Source organism: Cyclopterus lumpus, chromosome 22 (assembly GCF_009769545.1).
Source record: "Cyclopterus lumpus isolate fCycLum1 chromosome 22, fCycLum1.pri, whole genome shotgun sequence".
In the NCBI taxonomy this organism is placed as follows: Eukaryota; Metazoa; Chordata; class Actinopteri; order Perciformes; family Cyclopteridae; genus Cyclopterus; species Cyclopterus lumpus.
The window spans coordinates 14431902-14454148 of record NC_046987.1 but is presented as its reverse complement, the minus strand read 5'-3'; the positions used below and the strand labels follow the sequence as shown (position 1 = coordinate 14454148).

The following is a 22247-nucleotide window of genomic DNA, read 5'->3' as shown; positions in this document are numbered from 1 at the left end:
GCACATTATCTTTAACCGAATAGACCAAATTATATATTTCAAATTTTTATTTGCTGAAAAGATGTTCCGACACTTCTCCCCAATGGCATCATTTTTTGTTCAATAGATAAAAGTTTATACATAGTTTGTACATTATCCAATATTCATAAGACATTTTTTTTACATTGTGTACATTATAAACATACCTGTACATGGACAAACCTGTTACACCGTGGCCACAAAAATCACTCAAGTCTCCACACTAAGACTGGATCAGTATGTTAAAACACAAAACCTGAAGCCAATTCGCACGGGGCGGATCTTAAAGATCCAGTAGAGAAACGCATCTTGACATCAGAGACGTATTTTTCTCCAGTTAAGTCGGATCCCTGCCCACGCATGCAACAACAAAAACACCGGGGTAAGACAACGAGGGATTAACAATTGCTTCACTTTGGCCACGTTATAAATTAAGTTGCTGCCTTGAATTGATAATATAGGCAAAATACTTCAAATGAACTTTGTTAAATATATGTAAACTTTGCCGTGCCTGCAAGCCTCGTTTCCGTTCAGGTGAATGCCACAACTGCACTCTGAAAATATTCCCTTTAGCTGCAGCAGGAAGTGATCGCACATGGACTCTCCTCACTAGAGTGGAAACAAGTGTGGCAGACGGGATACTGAAACTAGCGACGCCCTTCAGACCACAGCTCCATGGTGTCACTTCCTAGTGTTTACATACTTAATGACACAAAGGACCAGCTGGCTCAACCCAAGGGAGTCCAAGTCTGATCATTTTTGTTTGCAATACATGAACTTCTTGCAGGGATGTTTCTCAAATGTATCAACTGGCATGAATAAACAATCACTGCACTTCACACATTAAATGTCCTTCATATTGTGCAGACATACAGTCCTTTCAACGGTACAAGGTAGATTATATAGGCACTTTGTCGTGAAAAAATATCTTAAATATATTGTTTTTGATCAAATACAGCACTTGGTTCTCATGATTAAAAAAAAAAAAGGGATGAAAAATACGAGTATAAAAATTCCAGTTTTACTCAAATCTGCCGTCATTGTTTCTCTTCGTTCAACTATAGATTTCTGAAACCTGTGCAATGCGTTTATACTTTGCATCAATCCAGTGTTTAACAAAGACATGTATATTCTCTGTCCAGAGATGATGGATATATGTTGTTAGCATGTGCTTTGTTGTAGATGTCGTGGGTTCAAGGGCTTATTGAACATGAAGATTGCTCACACCAAGTAGCACAGCCAACTCGTGGGGAGTATGGGATGCATTAGCGTCATTCTGTTGAACGTAAATCTGTATTCTCATGAAGTTCAATGCAGGGACAAACCCCTGCCTGTACCACCACAGGCCACATGATGAAGTTCAAATCCATCTGAACACTAACTCTTTATTACTCCACAAAAGCCTTCATCATCAGAACCAATAGTTACCAAACTGCAATAAAAAACACATTTAAGAGAACAAAAAATGCTGTAATAGTTTTTTTTTTTTTTTTTTTTTTTTAAATGCAGCATAACATTGGTTCATTATGTACAGCAAAGTACTTGGAGAAAGTGCTAGGCTTTATTAAGCAATAATGTATGTAAAAAATAAAATATATAATACTGTTTCGAGGCAGGTCATAAGTCTTTATGCTCCTTCATGTGGTATTGCTTATTTTTTGTAGTTTCACATCATTCCTTCAGCCTTGCATGATCAAAGACTTGACCAGAAGGGGTCCGCCAAATGCTGCAGTGACCAAATTCATCCATTCATCTGGAGCTAACACCCCATCACCTGTGAGGACAGTGGATGCTGGTGGACGAAGTCCGGCCGGACAGACACTTGTGCTCATATGAGCCTGGAGTTGCGGAGGTACTGGATGATGACCTTGTAGATGAAGGTGTACTGAGACAAGGTCTGAACCATTATCATTCTCTGACGGCGCAGGTTCAACAGGTATTTTGGGACATCCAGCGTCTGAAACGAGAGGCAGCAGCATTTCATCTTAATACACGGACGGAAAAGCAACCAAGAATATACATGAGGTCATAACTTGAAAAAAGCAGTCTTATTTTAAGTGAGGAGGTTACCTCATTGTGCTCCAGACAGGCTATCATGATCTCAGACAGGATGACCACACCAGTCCGTCCCACTCCAGCACTGCAGTGGACCAGTACAGGTAGGTTGGTGTTCTTTGGGTCACTGATACCGTTTGTGTGTCTCCTCACAGACTGGATCTCCTCAAGGTAAGCTGGGAAAAAAACAAATCACAACAAATAAATACAGCAGTTTTGACAATGAGCTATATGTTCGAGGGGATCGTCTTCCCTAGTTATTTTAATTTAGCTAAAAATGTATCTAGTATCATCGCACCATGGGGATTTTATGTTGCTGTTAATGCAAAACACAAGTCCTATTTTCTGTCTCCCAGGATGATATCCGATCATAAAAGCACGATGACCTTAAAAAGGATAAGCGGCTACAGATCCCACTCACTCAGGAAGCCTTTCAAGTCCTCAGGACACCCGTGGTCCGGCCAGTCTATGTACTGCAGGTGCCAGACAGTTCTCTCTTGGCCTGTTAGTAGGTGTTTGATCTTCAGCCCGGTGGTGGCGTAGCAACCGGACTCCGTGCGGAACCGCGTTGTGATCTTGAAGCGACCGTATGTCACCGTGTTGTGTCGTGAGCCGAGTCTGGGCCAATATCGGAAGCTCTTTTCTCTGCCGCTCTCCTGAAGGAAGCAGACGACACACAAAACGTCAACCCAGGAAATGATGAATGAATGAAATACGTGGCGCTGTAAATGTGACATCAACGCACCTCTTCAGCAGTGACCATGGCGATGATGGAGACGCCCTGTTCCCACACCATCTGCCAGAAGTCTTGACATGTATTCGACAGGGGACCCTGCGAGGCGATGTAGCTCCACTCCTGTCCACCGACCGTGATCTAATGAGACGGGAGACAAGAGACGTTATAAGAGTAGCAGCGGAGTACTTTTATTGTGTCAGAGTCGATAATGAAGTCGGGACTGTGACTAAGCAGCTGTACGAGTAGCACGCCTTCTACACCAGGAGAATTAAAGAGTTTCCATTAGAGTATTTGGGAAACTGTGACATGGTTTCCGCTTTGTGGGGCACATTGGATGTTGCTAATATTGCCCAACCTTAAATTCACAGAAATAACCAAGGAAAGAAAAAACTGCATTTTAAGTAAATGACAAAATCACGAGCAGTCATTTGTCATCAAAATATTTCCTCGGGGTGTGTAGGTGCTTGTTTATGTAACAAAGATAATTGCAAAGTGATTTGCCAAGAGTTAAGGATTAGGATTAATCTCTGTGCAACTTACTCTAACATGTGATGCATTTATGTATCCTGTGTTGTTCTCTTTAGTGGGAACCAGCTCCACTCGGGTGTCATCGTAAGGCAGGACGTCCTGGAAGCGGTTTTTATCTCCGCTCTCTGGCAGCTGGGCGATGGTGCATTCGCCTGCTGGACGACGCTTTGGGATACTCTCGTACTCTTTCAGCAGCTCGCCCCTCTCCATATGCTGCTCCAGAACTTTACACTAACACACAAACAAGGAAACGGTAAATGCATCACTGCCACAGATAATGTAGTGCCGACTCATAAACAAGTTAACCTCATTTTGACGAGGCAAAATCCATTTAATTTGATAAATAGACAAATGACATGGTGAGCTGTCATGTTTGTTAATGATGAAAATATCAGGGCACCTCCTATCACTGAGGAAGAGAGGACAAACTATTCCGTGGTAAATGGTGTTGCAGCAGGAATACGCCAAACTTTGGATGAAAATCGGTTTGATTAATTGATCTGCTCCTTTTAAAAATATTCCTATTTTTGTACAAATCTCTAGAAACCAAATATATAGCAGAACTCTGTCTTAGTCAAAACACAGAAATGAGAAGCATTATCATCGTTGTGGGCTAAAGAGCTCATTAGGTTTTTGTTTCTGTTATGCGTCTGGAATTTACCTTCATTGTCAAAGCAACCTACATCTAGATTAACAAGGCTGACTAGTTCAGCTGTATGTTAACGCCTGGAACAAGATCAAACCAGAAGCTCCCGGTTAGGAAGTCATTACCACAACAGGAACAAATCTCATATCTCAAAAGTTTACATTGCCTAAACTCAACATTTCCATCTGTCAAGAAGCAAATCACAATAATCAAAGACTCTTGGGTGTCCTACCCTCTCGTCATTAGAGGCTCGTTCAGGCTCATCCTTCACCGTTTCGTTCATTGGCTGCCTGGAAACTGACAGTCCATTGAGATGTGCCACCTTCAGAGGGCCCATCTTCTTCACCTCTGACCTTGCTCCCTTCTTCATACCCTGATGTGACAACAGAGTCGAGACAGAACAAGTAAGGACGATTGTGTGTGTGTGTGCGCGTGTGTGAGCCTTGCAGTCAAGAAGTAAGTGGACAAGAAGGGAGGGGCAACGCTAGGTGTTTATTCAGTGAATGTCACCTGTCCGGTTTTCCAACTCCATTCTTTCAATGTGTGTCAGAGTGCGCTTGTTTGCGTCATTCAAAGCTGCCACTGAAACCACTTCTATTACTAGGTCCATACTCATGTGACCCAAATAAGAGACACAGACATGCCTTGTTGTCGAGAAAAAAAAAAACAAAGATGCTACAACCCACTTTTATAGAAAATAATGATAATGTACACTTTTTTTTTTTATCTCTCAAGGGAAAACACTCATTTATGGAGCGTTACACCTGCATTAGGTACGGAGAGATATCATGGTGAGGGGGCTGCCTCGGTGGATGGTACCCTGAGCAGTGGGGGGTTCAGTGGCCACAAGGTGAACTGGCACCTCTCCAGCTACCAGTCCACACTGTGGACTTGGTCTGTGAGGGGACTTAATACTGGCAACCTGCGGGTTCTCCTGCCAAGTGCCGAAGCACTGACCTGCTACATCTGGATAAGATACCAGGAGTTGTTTCTTCTTTTTTGGAACAGGGTTCTCTGAGGTATTACAGTGCAACTAAAGAGCAATATAAAGCTGGAGTACGATTGAATGTTATGATAAAATGCTGAAACAATTAACTAGTTGCTAAATCATCAATCTTGCTTTCGTACACATTTAATTCTCTATTCCTTTAGAGAGGACACATATGATATCTCTCAGAGGCAGCATGGAGAAATATCTATATTTCTCAATTTAAAAATGTTTATTAATGTAATGTAATTCGGAACAGGACTCACCGGAGGGGGCAAACCTTCTACGGTTTTCTTCCCAGGAGGCACATCAGACACGGGCCTCTTTTTTAAGTCTTTTTTATTCTTCTGCTTGGCCTGGCCACTCAGGTCTCCCTCAGACACCGAAGGCATAATCCTGGGCTGCCGTAAATCTGACAGCAAGTACAGCGGCTCACTCTCTTGGATCAGGGGGTGAACCTTGTAAGTCAAGGAACTGGTTATGGAGGGGTCCAGAGAGGAGCCTATGGGATATGCGGGAGGCGGCTCTATGGGAGCCTGTTGCTGAGGCGTCAGAGAAGAGAGAGATGTCAAGCTTTGGTGCGGTTGGGACGGCTGGTCAGTAACAGCCGCTGCTATTGCATCCTTAGAAAGTGGAATGTGACGTCCGGTATCTTCCTCAAACTCCTCTTCTTCCCCACTACTGTGAACCAGCATGGTGGCATCTGAAAGGGACTTTTTGTGTCCATACTGCACGTCCTCCTTAATGTCACTCCTGTCCCCAGTCTTGGTACGTTCCAAAAACACGTTGAGTTGAGAGCCCTGGGAGCGAACGCCACGCAGGGCCGGAGGGGGCGTGGCAGCTTCAGCTGCAGAAGAAGACACAGTTCGCTCTTTCACCCTCATCCCCTCGAGACTATGCGCTAATCCGGCAATCTCAATGGAGTTCCGCTTCTGAGCATGGTACGGTTGTCTCTGTGGGGGTCCGTTGAAAAGAGGCTCCGACACCTCTTGTAAAGAGTGGGCGACGGGCAGGCTGTCCTCTTGGAAAGTCTGGACTGAGTGATGCACACGCCTCGTGATGATCAGGTCTGGGTTGCTACTGCTGACGTACAGGTGACGCGACAGGTCCGGTGTGCTGTTAGCAGGCCGAGGGTGGGCGTATGGGTAGGGTGGAGGTGGTCGGTACACTTGTGTTCTCATGATGTTCGGGGCGGGATACTCCTGGGCCTGTTGTAACTGGACATTTGTCAGCTCCGGGACACTAACCGCCCCTACTACAGGCCTCCTTTCTGTAGGGTAGGGATATGGAGAAGGGCTGTGAAAGCTGGAGCCAAGATGGAAGGGATAGTGATGGTGTTGGGCTGCTCCGCCATGCTCCCCTCTGATCTCTGGCTGGCTGTAAACTAGATGGTCTGGCCGGCGGTAGGCGTAGGAGTTTCCAATATTCAAGTTCCTCATGGAGTGGCTCTGTCGGTGTTCTTGGGACAAAAGCATCCCTCCTCCTGCTCCCCGGGTCTTCTGACGCATCACTGTCTCATAATCGGGCGTGGCACGGTAAGAAGGTGGTATGAGAGCGCTGTGGCGATGAGAGGGGACATAGTCCGGCCTGGTGATATCGCTAGTAATAGAGGGGTTGGAGGACATGGGTGAGGGCTGATGGTAGTGCTGGGGATTGGTTAGAGAGCTGGTACTGTGGGCGCTGTACACACTGCCGTTACGTAAACGCCCTCCGCTGCTGTATTCCAGAGGAGAGCAGTCCAGGCTTGTCTGGGAATGGTAGTAATAACCGTTCTGACTGTTCATGTACAGGTTGTCTGTGGGACAGCAAATAAACAAGACATCCTAAAGTTTACAAGAGAATTATAATTACAATTAATTCACTAGATGAGGACAGTGCATCATGTAATAACTTCAAAAGCCATCTTGTGCAGTCATTTTCAGGTTCCTAGTTGCAGGCCAATCTCTCGTAGTTACCTTGTGATGATGTGTAAGGCTCTGTGAAATGACCGTTGTAGTGCATTTGTGGCGGTGGCATCATGTAGGCCTGAGGCTTTGGCTGTAAAACAACGAGAGGGATTCAGTTACGCATATGATTGAAATACAGTCCAAGAGCAAAGAATTAAATAGAACTGTGTAGTGACGATCCCATAGAATTCATCAGGGAATTATACAAGCACACGAAATGTGAAGTGTGTTTTGAGTGAGCAAGGCCAATACCAGAGATATTCTAGTAGACGATCTCCGTCTGACCGGGTTAACGACTGTAGGCTGGGTTTGGCTGGTGGGAAAACAAATGTCAGTTAAAAAAGGTGACCTAGACCAAAAGCGCAACTACTTACAATGCTTCTTCCAAGAACTTACTTTGTCCTTTTGACATTTAACTTTGAAAACGCACACAGCAAGACGAATCCAAGATGTTGCACAACTCTTCTCCAGTACTCTATACAATATTTTTTCTTAATTACACCAGCAAGCATGGCATAATGGAGAAGAGTTGTGCAATGTGTTATTAATTTTGATTGACTAGCATTTAACAAAACATGGTAAACTTCTGTTAAAAAGAAACAAAATAAAATATAGAGTAAGCTTAGACAAATTTACAGTAGATCTGGAAATATTTGATGAAAGCTAAAGGAATTAATTACTGCAAGAGATGGTGTAATAATAAATAAAAATAAATACAAAAAAATGTAATCTTTATTGTACAAATAGTGCTGAGAAGAAAGATCCCTGTGGATTTTACAATGCTTTAATTTCATTGATTATGATCCCCTTTAACTTCATCAAAACAGGCTATTCTTTCTCTGGTCCAATCACGCACACAATAACTAGTAAATCAAATATTAGTTTTTTTTACTTGGATGAAAAGTCCCTACATGCTTAGTAACCAAGGGCCCATTTCATATATACAGCAGAGAGCATGTTTGCTGTGCACGGTTGGCTATGCAATAAGGGAGGGATGGGTGTTGGCCCCTGCTTGATAGCCACATGTAGGCGGTGGCCGAGAGTGTTGCTCACCCCTTATTGGAAGGCAGAGAGGGACGAGAGAGCATTGGAAAGCGAGGAAAGGATAGAGTGAGAAGGGACTTCTGGGAGCCCTCAGAAGGCAGGGGGTCACACTCCTCTCTGAAGAGAGGAGGATAGAAGTGAGGCTACACCAAAGGAGGAGACACATGCACGAGATGACAAGGAACAAAAGAGACAGGAACTAGGCTAGACGTGTTAAAAAAGAAGAGGAAAAAAAACACTTACAGGCTACTCTTGTTAATCTTATAAAACTTGAGTCTGGCCAGACACATCCGGCACACATATTTGGAGGTTTCCATGTCTTCCTACACAAAAAAAAAAAGGAAGAAAAAAAAAGAGAAGAAAAGTCATGAGATGGTGAGGCAATTAGTACAGAGGTGGTGTTTGCTTAGTTATCTCGAAGCAAAGCCAATCCTGTGTATGCCCTCAAATACTTTTTGGCCAATACAGCCACACACAAACAGAGGTGCGTTGTTCAGACGAGCCGACGGTAAACTACACGGCGACGGCACTCTTTAATTTAGCTAAATCCAATAAGAAACTGACATTTTCAATGGAATGGGGAAGAGAAACTTACGGTCTGGAACTGGACACTCTCCTCTCTGTTGGCTAGCTCCAGGACAAAGAAGGACCTGTTGTGACTCATGTTGTTAATTTCATTCCACCTACACAGCCAATTAAAGCCCGGGGGCAGAGAGAAAGAGGAAAAACACATGAGGTCATGACGGCCACAAAACATTGCAGAATTTTTAATTTTATTTTTAAAAAGAGACTCTGGCACTGCTTTAACAATGCATATAATATATACCACACATGCAAGAGTCAATCAAAAAGATATCTAGAACTCACAGAACAATTCAACCAAGGTCAAGCGTGTACACTTACTCACTAGACTGACAGATAATGCTCCCACAAGCCTGATCAGTTAATATCACAGTCTAGCTGACTCATTTCCTCTTGAGACAAATTCAGGCACATTACAGGAGACAAAGTCACACAAGAATGACGGAGCTGTGCACACAAACCTTCATCTCTACAGACAGGATTGTCTGATGAAATACAATTGGTGCTCAGTTACAATTTACCAGACAAAGCTTTTTGTAAAAGTAGATCATATTTCAGTACATTTATGTAATGCGGTTTGTTTCCAGACTTACCTAAATGAAAGCGGCCTGCCATTTTTATGCTTGACAAAGATGCCATCGAGGCAGGCTCCCATGGAAACATCTGCACCTGAACTGTCCTGTTTGGATTAAAGGAGAGGATAAAGACATTCAGAACCGTCTTTTAGGTGAAAGAATTTAGACAGACCATATGCTGCCTACACATTCAGATTCTAGTATGCCAACGTCATATTTCTTCGACGTTTGGGCTAGAAAACGTACCTTGGCTTGATAGCTTTCCTGACCATAGCCTTCCATTTTCTCAACCTCCTGCATGTACAACATCTCTGCCTCTGGGGCTGATAAACCCCTAAAAAAGACAAAAAGGGCAACAAAAACATGACAAAAAACAAATAGTCAAAACCCACCAAGCCAACATAGAAACAAGACAGGAACACTAAGAAGCAAAGCAATGGAAAATCTCACAATGTCGTTATTCACAAAAAGTCAGTGCAATCCAATTTGTTATAGTGATTACAAGTCGAGTAGTAAATTAAATGGGATTGATGGAGAGATGAGAAACAGCTATCTTTGGGATAAACGTTGCTCTTTTGACAGAGTGGCTAAAAAAAGGATCTGGTACAAGGCCTGGGTGTATTTGGGTTATTCAGCAGGTGTGTTCTGAAGTGTAAATCTCAAGAGATGGCTGATATATGACCTTAGTGAGATGATGACATAATAAAAAAAGGTAAATTGCTTCAATAGATGCAAAAGGAATGCGTTTGTCTGTGCAGTATGCAAAGCCATTTGACTGTTGATCCACAGAGAACAGCAGCTCACCTGAAGGACTGATAATGAAGAGCCACTTTCTGAGTGGCCTCTTCCAGCACTCGCTCATCCTGGATCCAGTCCTGCAAAGACAAAGAGTCGGGATTAATACAATGCTGCTATGAAAACACAAATGAGCACAGGACAGACATATTTTCCCTTTCACATGTTGATAATGCAAAATAAAATGCTTACAATAGGAAACAACGCAAACTTCTGGAGGAAATCCTGGGAATCATATCGATTGAAGTCTCCAAAGTCAGCTGTGTGTGTTGGTAGGGTGGGGGGGGGGGGGAGAGAGAGAGAGAGAACACGGTAAATTACTTATACAGCGAGGCATACATGCTCTCTGAATAAACTCTATTACACGTCCATTTCTGCATTTAGCACGATGCAAAACAGACATCCAAGAATTGCAGAATGGTGTAATGCCTTTTGGAAAAGATGTTGACAAGATGGACTAATTTTAGGAGAGCAAGGGCCCCGTTTGTTAGGAAAGGGAATATTGCTTCAGCATCTGACAACGTAGAGGGCCAACACAGTTACAGCTTCAGTCTGCCTGCTGGCAACATCCACAACTATGTTGGGTATCCCAGGCATCAGCACTGCTCACAAGCTACAAACTGCCCTTCACTCTAAAATATCCGAGCCAGAGACAGAAAATAGGAACCACATAACCGCACAATTACAAGTTTGCATGACAAATTAAGCACTGACTAATCCTTCAGGGAACTTGCAAAGTTTCTTGGGGCTTTTCTTCAAATGCACATATTGCACACTGGCCAGTCATCGGAACATGGCTGCAGCAGTAAGTGATCTCAGTGGCTCTGCTATGCTAACGCCCAGGCCAGTAGGTTGCAGTGCCTGATATAACTTTGCCAGCAGTGTTTGAGATTCTTCTGGCACGGCAAAAGTTGGACGACGTGTCAGGGCTAAAGCTCATACAAGGGGAGTTCACAGTCACAGTTTATGTTTAACGCTGCTTCTAAGGAGCTGCATATGACAAGATTCATGAAATTGTTCTTATAAACCCTCAGATAAGAGATTGGACAAAGGTTTTAGACAAACTATTGTTTGTCTAAAACCAGTCCCAGTTTTCTAGCTGTGTTTTTAGAGTTAACCGAGTTAGGATGCAAGAAAAAGAAATGAACTGGCACGAGAAATCATAGAAAATTACTATAATATTTTCAATCAAATTGTGCAGATGTGGGAGAGGTGTAGTGTTACAGCAGCCAATATCAAGATGTCATCAACAATTGCTGTGTAATTGCACCAGTAATGACTTTTCCTGGGACTTAAATCTGTGACAGCAAAAAGATTTGCCAAGAAAATACCAGACTCGTCAAACAGCAATATTATACATTCATATTACCTTGCACTGCCAAGCTAGCTAAACGGATAGCTTGTTCTAGTGAGCACGAGATCCTGCCCTCCAGAACATCCTTCTTTAGTTGTAGGTAATACTGATATCTGTGGAGAAAGACAAGGTCACTTAGAAGTGGCCAATAGACAAGCAGCCAACCACCAAATATGACGACTTCATTCGGGTTAGCAGAAATGGCTAAACAGTCATTAAAGAGCAAACCGAGCAAAGTGCAGCACTATTCAAATAATGTACGACATAATTAAATGATGAATACTTGAGACCGCTCTGCTTGAATTAAAGTACTAAAAGGAAATAGATCGGAAGCGGTAAAAAGACATCACTATAATCTGGCATATGGTTCAAGGGGTGCACCTGAGCTGCTTTTTGTGAGCTATACAGACACATAAAAAAGACCCTTTGTTACTCTAAACTTTGTTGGCACTCATTTCATAAATAAAATGTATAACTTAATAGTCACTAAGCTAATAAGGGCCTTAGACAAGACACCTCATGTCACTGATGGAGCATCACCTTGTGATCTCCTGTTGCAGTTGGGTGACACTGGGTAGGTAAAACACGACTCCAAAGTAAACGGTGGGCTCCAGCCCGTACTTGTCCAGCTGCTTTTTCAGCGGTTTCTCTAAGTCAATCCATCTCTGCTGGTTCTGCTTGTTGAAGTACCACAGGCTGAAGTATGTTATCTAACAAGCAAAGAAAGGAAGCACAAATGTTACACCTGAACAGCACTGTGATCAAGGAACTTCGAAGACATCTAGAATATCTTGCCAAACAATTGAGGTTTTACTATATATATTGCAAACTAGCAGGAATGAACAATCACATGTATGACATATCAAACTTTAGAACAATAATATGTAACTGCTTGAGATCAATGTCACGTCTCTCCTGTTTGGCGCACACATCTATAGGTGATCTTCTAATAATCAACATAACATTCAAAACATATATAGGCCTGAAAACTCAGCCATGAGTAACTCATCTAGATTTATAGGCTGTTGGCCCTTCTGTTCAGTCTTGTGACTGTCTGAACATCTCACAATGAACACTGGTAAGAAAAGTAACCTGAGGCTCGTTGTTGATCAAAGACAGTTTAGCTGAAAGAGACTTGTTGTGATATGCAGCCACTCTCAAACCACAACGAGACAATAACATGACTGCGTCACACTACACAGCAGTGGTTAGCAACTATGAATAAATATTATGTCAACATTACGCTGGTGTTTTTATTTTATAACCTAGACAAAAACAAGACAAATGTTGGGGCATCTAATTTCTCTGAAAGTAAATTGCCTACATTCAAATGTAAACAAAATGATGGTCCTCATTAAATGGTACCAACACCAGGCTGAAGCTGAATCAACATAGATGTTCAAACACAGGCTCTATTAACCCATGTAGCACTGGTTAAAGGGTGTCAGTGAACTTTGGTTGTCTGATCACTGGAAAAAGAATTATCTTGGTACCAAAACAAATCTCATTCCATCATCGATCAACACAACCTGAATGACATTCCTACCAAAGACTGACTGTGAAATCATGTGGTTCTCAAACAACCCCTGCGACATCAAAAAACAAACAATACGTTTTCCCCTGTGCATACAAGAAGAACTCTAAATGAGGGTGGAGGCCTGTCAGTGGCACTGTTAACCAGACCAAAGACAAATAAAGCATTGCTAGATTACCCAGCCAAAACAGTTTTATAGTGCAAGTTCAGACTAGGCCAGGGTGCCCGTTTATTTAGAAGCCTCTACTGTTGATTTGAGGTGCAACTGGAAATGACAGCATCTCTTTCAGCTCATGTCCAACAGGTGGCTTTCACTGTGTGACCACAGCGACCAAATGCAGACGTGAAGTTCGGTACATTATTCCATCCTACTTTTCTCGGTCATGTTGTCCATGCTCTGAGAGAGCTGGCACTTGTGTTTGGGTGCCAAATATGTCTGCTAATCTGCACGATGAGTTGGTTACACATAAGTTAGCACTAATGTATGTGATTGACAAATTCCTAAATCATGTCATACGGAAGACAGAGATTACGAGAGATGTATTAATTAAATGTAACGATATATATATATATATATATATATATATATAAAATTTGACAATGACCAACTGGTTATTTCGGTGTCACTGTGGTGAGTAAAGAAAAGTATACAAGAAAGAACAATTTTGTATACAATTTTGCATGAAAATACATACATACATACCTCTCTTAACTCAAGTCTCTGAGCAACTGCTTCCAAACATTCCTGCCCCGTGCTCTCCACTGAAAGTGTAAACTCAACAAACTCTCCATTGAGCAGCTGAATCCGAGTGACAAGACAGCTCTTGCTTGAAACAGTATACCTTCGAGTCCTTTTGAGTTTTAAGCCAAATGGCAAGGGCATGTTTCACACTTCTTCAAGAGGGAGGTCTTCACTTAGTCCAGAGAAAGTATTCTCCTTGCTGTCCCCTCGAATACTGTGTGAACGTCACAGGCCACAAGGTTCATCATCAACAGACAGATCTGGGGAATAAATGAGAAGAAACACCTCAATGCATCTCCAAAACACGACAATTAACAAGAAAGGCTGGCGGAAAAGGAGAGGGATGCAAAACCGGGTGAATGCTCATCACTGTAGAATATGTTACGATACTTTTGTATAAAGTATCCCCCACCCTGCAACAGACGCCTAACCAGACACACAACACTTACCGTAAAGTAACGCTAATCCTCTTAAATGCGGCGTTTTTTTGTTTTTTTATTTACCCGACTTGGCTCCCTCGGATATGCTACCAAAGCATTACAACTTACAAAATACATTAAATGCAATTTACTAGTAGTCGGAAATTACTAGCATGTTATCTAATCTGTGTAATTAGCGTTGTCGAATCGCAAATTATTTTCCAAGATTGTGGCGAGATGAATCCCCTTCCAGTGAATAGTCTCACCCAAACGACCTGTTTCATTACGTTACTGTCGATGAGTGCAAAATCCCCGCTGCTTTCCATCTCAAACATGCATCCATTTTATTACAACGTTATAAATGAAGTAATTTTAGCGTAACTTACATTTTAAAACAGGAGGGAACGTTTGTTCCTGACATTGGACATTTCCCTGCCTAACGAGCTACTTTTCAGCGGAAGTTTGAGTGAATCCTAAACTTTAACCGTTAAAAAACAACCAGCGCTAAATTAGCTTTATCGCTAGGGCGCTAACGCACGTTCCAGTAAATAGACGGCACCCTTGGGAAGCTGACGTAGCCGGTAAATATTTCGGGGGGTAAAAAAACGTTAACATTACCGTTAGCCATCAAATGTAAATGTGTAGTCCAACTAAGAGTCGGTCCTGGGGGATTCCGCCATCAAGCTCAACGGATTACCAGTTGAGTTTTTTTTTTTAAGTGGAGACAGCCCAATAGTCAGTAGTTTGTTAGAGGATCCAAACTAACGCAGCGCCCCATGCCTCTTGGTCCGACACTTCACTCAAGTTCCGAGCGTGTTTCGCTTCCTGGGATTAGAAGAGCAACAAGCGTATTCCGTATACATCCGCGGCTCTATAACTCTAATAATGACTGCGCTTCAGAAAGTAACACATCTCCAATTTATGTTGGACTGTACTCCGGCTTTTGAATTAATGCATACAAAATATATGGTTTGCTGCACTTTTGTGAGGGGATACATACGCTTCACAATGCAGTATAGTGCCTCTGTGGCGGAGGAATACACGGAGGTTTTCAGAGCCATGACATCAGACAGCTGGAATGCCGAGCGGTGAAAATGCCAGAAATGGGACAGCTGCCTGGAGCTGCTGGTCGTTGACCTGTCTTTTTACCTTTTAAATCGACTGACAGCTGGAATCGCAAACACAGAATATGATGCAATGATTAAAGAGTCCCCCTCTGTATCTTGCGACACGGTCTCACTTCTACGTTTATAATTTAGTTAGGTTTAAATGTCATTTGGTTTTTAAATGCATCCCTGAAGAGAAGATTGGATCATTGTGGTTATTAAAATATTGCCTAATAAGTTGAAAAACATTTTTTTTTTAAACAGACGAAATGGAATAGACTGTGAATGCGTATAGGAAATAGGTACAACGAGAATGGAAAGTTTGCAAGAAACCTGACTTCTTTCTTTCTCTTCCCTCCAGGGATTTCTTTCAGTTCCACAGCTGCTGCATCTGGCCATCGGCGAGAAGCTGAACATTAAAACATTTAAAAACTTGATTTGCACACAATGATACGGATAGGAGGAATTGTCATGTGTTCTTCCCGTGCTTAGCAAGGATATCAATATATTGATATTTATTATTTTTCTATATAGTAGTTTATAGGATAATAGTTTTTCATGTGATTTATGATATTGATCTTGATGTTTCTCGTTCCCTTTTCATAGAGGCGCCCTGTCCCCATGTGAGCGTGTCAGACAGCGTCATTTCACTCTGCTTTTATTGGGCCAATTAGATCGACTCGAGCCTGCACAATCACCCGAGTGTTTATGTCTGCTATTGCCCGTTCTGCCCTGTGGTGGTGATTTGATAATGACTGGCAACGATTTCCGTTAGATTGAAACCGCGTGCAATTAAAATTGGTTGGAGCTTTGAATACAGTGCAGATCTTTTGTTTGTGATATACAGAACCATAACTGTAATAATGTACCATTTCATACCCGCCTAATAAAAAGTTAATCATCCTTATGGGGAGGCACCCCAGGCAAAAACTGTTTTTTTGTTGTTGGACTAAGCCATTTCAAAGTATTGGGCTGTGGGGCTACCATAACATGTCTTCTGGCGGTGAGAGCACTGTGACTCAGCTGATGAAAAGCGTTGCCATAGAAACCCTGCTCACATTAAGCCAGTCACACATTTATTGAAAATCCAATGTTGCCCATATAGCTTGGTCTTTTACTACACATCACATCTACAAATCATCATTAGCTTTCAATTGTATTTCATGCACAACTGCCACAATGTACCTCACAGTACACGTAAAACAAATTATTAAACAAAATGCTTAAAAACGGAGCATTCAAAATGCAGGCAGGTAGAGTAACTGCAGGTGCAACTAACCAATCAGATTGGACAAAGCAATAACTAATGCATCATTCATACCTCTTGGTAGATATCTTCAGACATGGGAATAAGCCTGCTAAAGTCTTCTGAGCCCAACCCATTGGGGCCGCCACAGATACACACATATGTAGGGGAGACCTGGGATGGTTGTAACAGAACCATTTTCACCAAGAAGGGTTGACCCGAGAGCTATGAGACCAATTTCATGCAATGTTTGCATATTCATACTGTAAATAGAGGTGTGCACATATCATCTAGAGCAAATATCTTCTAAAGTATCAGCAACACTGTCAATGGCAAAGACAAACACAGAAACTGTGTCTCAATAGTTGAAGGAACCAGCTCCCCTCTTTCTTGAGTCCCTAATTGATTGCAAAATGGCTCAAGTTACAGTCCTCAAATGCTAATATTGTCAGTTTTGCTGCTGGCTGCAGGTTGAATAACCCATTTGTTATATAGTCTCAATGATCAGAGACAATAATCACAAGAATAGAAGATTTATTGCAGTTGTAAAGACACTTTCTGGCAACAGTCAACTCCTAGCTACATCTCAGAGGCATATGTCAAGTCAAACACTGAAAAATTGAAGTTTCCTTAGAACAAAAGCATTTCTTCTAGAAATCTGGAAATGTAAACAGCAGCTGCACACATACTTAAAACTGCCTGGGGATACCACTGCAATCCACTCAAACTAAAGGATACCACTAATCCCACTTTATGACATCAGTGTAGGTGTGATGGGCTATCCTTTGCAAAGTTGATAATCATACTAGTTCCCATAATTTAGAAAATATATCGAGCATTACACTACGGTTAGTATGTTTCTCTGGTGTACTTGCAAAAACCCTGTTATATGAAAATGCCGTGCTTATGTACAAATATTTTTAAAAGCAGAATAGAACTACAGCACCATATGGGTGGGGCTTTTAAAACATGGGAAACACAACTCGTGTTAATTCACATTTACAAAACTACACTTTCAGACATTTTAATTTTCATTACATTTCTCTATCGGAAAATACTCACTTGGTAAGAAAAACATTAAAAAGGACCATCAAACTCTGAATACCGCAAAGCTCAGAATTCATCATCGCTGACCGAGGCAACCGTATCTGTATGTTGCTCAGTGGCCGTCTCCGCATTGTCTTGGTGTGTATTGCTAGACACATGAAGCGACTCTGACAAACTTCTCCCCAGATCCTCAAGCTCTTTAGTTTGTCCATCATAACTGACTTCAGCTTGGTCTCGATGGACTCTTTCTTCACTGGTTATAGTATTGTATTCATGGTTTTCATCGCTGACTTCTTTGCTTGTAGTGCCAATTTGAGTTTGAGGATCCTCGTCACCGATTCCTGCATTATCAGAAACAGGCTCACCGAGCCATGGAGAGCCAATGCCCCTCTCCCGATTGTCATCTACTCCTTCCTCTTCATTTGCTTTAATTGGTGAGACCGCAGTCGTCTCAGGAGAGCATAAAGGTGTCGAGACCAATAGGGGGTCAGCATAATCTGCCGTATTGCAGTGTTCGATTATTGATGCATATGGGAACAGGCCACTGTCCTTTTTGGTCTTCACTTCTTCCCCCCCTGATTCCAGATGTGGTAGGAACGAATCAAGTAGATCATTCTCCTTTTTTTCAGGCTCCGTACTAGAGGTGGGCGTGTTGGTTGACTCTTCAAAATCTTTACGTAGAACTTCCAGAAGATGGCGCATTTTACCCTAGATCCAAAAACGATGCAGAAATTGTGACAACCTTTTAAAATGTTTTCACATCTTTACTTAAAGCTGTAATCCTAACACTTAAACAAGACTTGCTTGACACATTTGGTATTCTGCACAAAGTTATATAGGCCACTCACCACATCAAGGTGATGCCGATTCATGTCGATATGGCGCTTTATCACCCGGTCTAGGAACCTTGCAGAGGACAAAAACACAGACAATGAGACTAGCAACTAACTGTTTAACCATATACTCCATTATGAGACACTTATAGCTATTAGGAAAGTGCCATCCAGGCTGCATGTGTGCTCTACATTTCTGAAAGCTAACATAAAGCAGTCTTCTAGTTCATAGTCAGAGAGTGGAGAAACAAAATGACAAACCTGTCAGAGATGTACGCCCTGGACAATATGTCCTCTGTTACCGCAGAAATGAATTCAAGGTACATTAATTCTTCTTCCCTGTTTAACAACAGATGAGAATTATTAAATTCATGGAGCCATTGACAGGGTTTTTAAGATTCTCAGAAGCATCTACAGTATTGTCAAATCCTTAAATGTATGGCAATAGCTTTCTACCATATAAATTGAAAGCAGTATGAGGATTTAACGTTGGGCAAAGAGAACTTACTCTGCAGATACACTCTTCATAATGGGAGATTTCCTGCCTTTTGGCGAGAACCTATAAAAATTAAATTATTTGTTCAAATGATTTATACACTATGAATGCAACATGGTAATTCCCCTTTATGATTTTACCTGGATGAGGAGTCAAAAAGATCATGTTCTCTGCTCTGGTTTGCTTGACTCTGTTGCCGAGATGCTGAGAAATATGTGCCATTGAACTCATCTTCAGACCACTCATGCTCTGTATTAAATCCCTGAAAAACATATTGAGAAGACATATTCAATATTGTCAAGGCTGTCTCATGAGCAAATGTTTAATGTGGCTGAAACACTTTAGTTCTTTATGGTTTAAAAGAGAATAAAAACATTCAAGGATTACTGACATAAGCAACAAATAAGTTATACCCCACAATCTTTCATGGTCTTTACTTGGATGCTGTGCCACAGATTGTCATCAGACTAAAGTTATTGCACTCATCTTCACTGAAATTGTTATGTGATAACACATAAGGCATGGATCAGTGTTTAGGCCTGGTATAAACCATATCATATACAGTATATATGAAGTGCTTTTTGAAAAGTGCAGTGAAAGCAATGCTATTGTTCGACGCATTAGAAAGTCCTCAGAATTACCTGAGATGGCTCAGAAATGTCCTGTGGGCATTCCTTGGTTTTTGTGCTGCATAACAATAATAGAATTAAATTATTTTGAACACAGTGCACACGTTGTACATGTTAAGACAATTGTTTTAAAGACACATATCTCTTTCTCACTGAGACGTTCGGTAAGTACCTTCCATGATACGTCTCCTGTCGCATTAACCTTGAGTTGGTGCTATCCTGAGTAGGTTTCCTCCGTGGTGCTCTGTAGTAGCGATATTGCGACAGGTATGAACTCTTTTCTGATTTCAGGGTCTTAGGGGTGAAAGGTTTGTCATGGGTAAAGTGCTGTGAATGTTTCTGGAGCAAGTCTCCGCTGTACGTCTTCTGGACCGGGTCCTGGAAAGTCTTGTAGTAACTCTGATCTCCTGAAGCTCCCAGTGAACACGCTGACTGCTTCCTGTGTGATGTTGCCTCCGGGCTATGGTATTTTATTTCTGATGCTGGCCGAATGTGATGAGAATGGTTCTGAGACCCAACTTTAAACGATGGATAAACTATCTCCTTGGCATGGAAGGAGGAGATGAATCTTGGGCTGGAGACTGTGGAACTCCTTGCGCAGAGGTAGGGGCTGTCATCATATTGCACAGATAATCTACTCTGAAAAGCAAATATGTTGTATTGAAATAATCAAGTTTGCTGGTCAGGCAATGCCATATTTTCTGTTTAAGATAAGATGGCATCATATAAGGCAATGAGAAACACATCAGTGATCCTGCCTTGATTTCTTACCTGGGATGAAGAGCAGGAGGCTCTGCTATTCGTCTGTGAGAGAGAGTGGGCCGACTGAGGACGCCCCCCTTTCCTCAACCGCTCCTGTCGGATCTGGTCATTGTCTGTTAAGAGGCAATGACAAAGTGAATGGACAGAGAAAATAGTCTAAAATAGGCAAATACTTACTGCACTTATCTGCAAAGTATGAGAGGGTCAAGAGATTGATTGTGACAGCACAGACATTCATGTCTTCCTTAACGATAGTGAGCTCAAAGAGAAAATGTTGGTCTTTGATTGTGATTACCACTGAGACACCAACTAACTGTTAATGGTTACAAGTATTTAACATAATTACAATGCTATTAGAAGCCACTGTGGGTGTGCTAAAATTAGAAATATTGTTAACACAAAATGTGCCAAGAAATGTATGGTCCTTTAAACAGGGAAAATGTGTTGAGTTGAATTCATAATTTAATCTTTGATGATTGAGTACTTACACTTGACACTGTGTATCAAGCTTTTGGGTACTGAGACATCAATGGCAGCTGTGGAACAAGGCAAAGTTGGAACATCTTTAATCAAATTATTATGCAATAGAGATACATGTTTTAACCCATTCAAGATATAAGGATATTATATATGCATGCACTGAATATGTTTGTTCTACTAAATTTGACAATTTAAGAATCATTAGTACCCTTGCCATGTAGCTCACCTTTAGCTGAGTAGACCTTTTTGTAATGAGACACCATGTGATCTTTAATGATGGACTGTGTCAATTTGCTGGAGGAGGGAGTGCAGAAAGCTAAAATTGCAACACAAAGAACAACATACCATAAAATTAAGCTCTCATCTTACAAATGGCCATTACTTCAGTTGACTTAATTCTCATTATAATATCAGCACATACTAATACTTACGGCTACTTTTTAAATGTTGTCCTCTCACACCAAGACTGCACCCCAATCCAGATGATACACTCCCTAAAATAAACATAGATAGATATGGACATGTTGACTCCCGTTGAGAAGTAATACAATACTCAACCGTTTTAATACATTCTTAAATAATACATATGCCAATCATCAAGCAAGCATTTGGGTCATAAAGGTTCAAGTGATTTCCTATGTTCACCTTTATATATGTATATTTGTAAACGTACCGTTCTCACGACACCAACATAAATTAACGTTAACTTTAACTGAAGCATCGTGATAGACGTCACCGTCAAGTCACGGTCTTGGTTATGGATTTAACCTAACCTAAGTCTTGAGAACAAGCAGTTAAATCCAGTAAAGGCTGACCATTGTTAACATGAAATGGAAGCCACATTAGCGAGTATAAACACAGTCACCAAGAGTTTATCTTCAGATAACAGCCGAAACAAGTTGAATTTGCTTCCTGCTGCTGCTTAACAGTTAAGCTAGCTAACTAGCTTGCTAATGCTAACAGTAATTGCATACCTATTCTCGATTCCATGGTAATGTTAAATTCATCGTATCCCATTTTCCGACGAAAGATTCTGGAGAAGCAACGGCAGAGCTTGGATACATCCGGAAACAACAGTGTACTTAACTGTAAACATGTTAACGCTGAAAGATAATCAAGTACCGGAAAGGCAACAGCCTAAAACTAGCTTATAAGAAGCTGGGCGGAGGAGCAAAGCTTCTCCGTCGCCATGCTGGTTGCTATGATTGCCTTCGTCATCACGCTCTTGCGTAAGGAAAGTCACGCCCCCAGACCAACTCACCCACACCCCCATGCCATTGTCACATAAACACACACCTGCCACTTGACTGGGAAAAGTGAAATAACAAGATACCAAAAATGAACTCAGAATTCAATAAAATCCCAAATATGAATGATTATCAATAATAGTTGTCATCCAATAAATGTGTGCTTTATTTTATCCAAGTGTAGACTTAGACAAACAGGGTGAGGCCTTAAACTGCAGGAAAAAGCCATTGTCCGAGCTGGTCTTAAAACCTAGTGGCATGTGTAGGCCACTTGAGCCCCTGTGTTTACCAATTAAGAGCAGGGTTAGGCAGGCTTCACCAGAAGAGGTGATGAGACAGCAGCTAACGTTCAGGACTGAAAACTGATTTCAAGGCCTGTGGAACAGATCAATGTATATATCATTATAGTTGTGTGCTATCCTTGCTCAATAGGGTCCTA

At 41.7% G+C, this 22247-nt stretch overlaps 2 protein-coding genes across 3 annotated transcripts; both read right to left on the bottom strand.

Moving 5' to 3' along the window:
- Nucleotides 1-107: 107 nt before the first annotated feature.
- Nucleotides 108-14895, bottom strand: ptpn21 (protein tyrosine phosphatase non-receptor type 21). 2 transcript variants are annotated; one of them, XM_034563030.1, is made up of 19 exons: nucleotides 14581-14895; nucleotides 13505-13803; nucleotides 11808-11977; nucleotides 11283-11380; nucleotides 10106-10173; nucleotides 9923-9993; nucleotides 9365-9452; nucleotides 9137-9222; nucleotides 8557-8644; nucleotides 8205-8284; nucleotides 7170-7230; nucleotides 6927-7008; nucleotides 5238-6766; nucleotides 4216-4356; nucleotides 3350-3568; nucleotides 2819-2947; nucleotides 2495-2729; nucleotides 2089-2249; nucleotides 108-1975 (listed from the first exon to the last, which is right to left on the bottom strand). In XM_034563030.1, exons 2-19 carry the CDS (start codon nucleotides 13682-13684, stop codon nucleotides 1847-1849), a joined length of 3615 nt encoding a protein of 1204 aa, XP_034418921.1. In that variant the 5' UTR covers nucleotides 13685-13803; nucleotides 14581-14895; the 3' UTR covers nucleotides 108-1846. The 2 variants fall into 2 exon arrangements, with proteins under 2 accessions (XP_034418921.1, XP_034418922.1); XM_034563031.1 differs by lacking the exon at nucleotides 14581-14895 and adding an exon at nucleotides 14349-14539.
- A 1936-nt stretch (nucleotides 14896-16831) lies between these two features.
- Nucleotides 16832-21768, bottom strand: spata7 (spermatogenesis associated 7). Its single transcript, XM_034525600.1, has 12 exons — nucleotides 21536-21768; nucleotides 20993-21055; nucleotides 20788-20877; nucleotides 20570-20617; nucleotides 20091-20194; nucleotides 19492-19958; nucleotides 19332-19377; nucleotides 18831-18952; nucleotides 18703-18753; nucleotides 18456-18533; nucleotides 18210-18267; nucleotides 16832-18069 (listed from the first exon to the last, which is right to left on the bottom strand). Exons 1-12 carry the CDS (start codon nucleotides 21576-21578, stop codon nucleotides 17428-17430), a joined length of 1812 nt encoding a protein of 603 aa, XP_034381491.1. The 5' UTR covers nucleotides 21579-21768; the 3' UTR covers nucleotides 16832-17427.
- Nucleotides 21769-22247: the final 479 nt, after the last annotated feature.

Coding starts and splice junctions, on each gene's coding strand:
- ptpn21 (XM_034563030.1), bottom strand. CDS start 13,684: ATGCCCTTGCCATTTGGCTTAAAACTCAAAAGGACTCGAAGGTATACT. Junction 11,381..11,807: donor CTGCAACAGGAGATCACAAG/GTGATGCTCCAT, acceptor CTTTCTCCACAG/ATATCAGTATTACCTACAAC. Junction 10,174..11,282: donor AGCTAGCTTGGCAGTGCAAG/GTAATATGAATG, acceptor CAACACACACAG/CTGACTTTGGAGACTTCAAT.
- spata7 (XM_034525600.1), bottom strand. CDS start 21,578: ATGGGATACGATGAATTTAACATTACCATGGAATCGAGAATAG. Junction 18,953..19,331: donor ACATTTCTGAGCCATCTCAG/GTAATTCTGAGG, acceptor TATGTTTTTCAG/GGATTTAATACAGAGCATGA. Junction 18,268..18,455: donor AGGGCGTACATCTCTGACAG/GTTTGTCATTTT, acceptor GTCCTCTGCAAG/GTTCCTAGACCGGGTGATAA.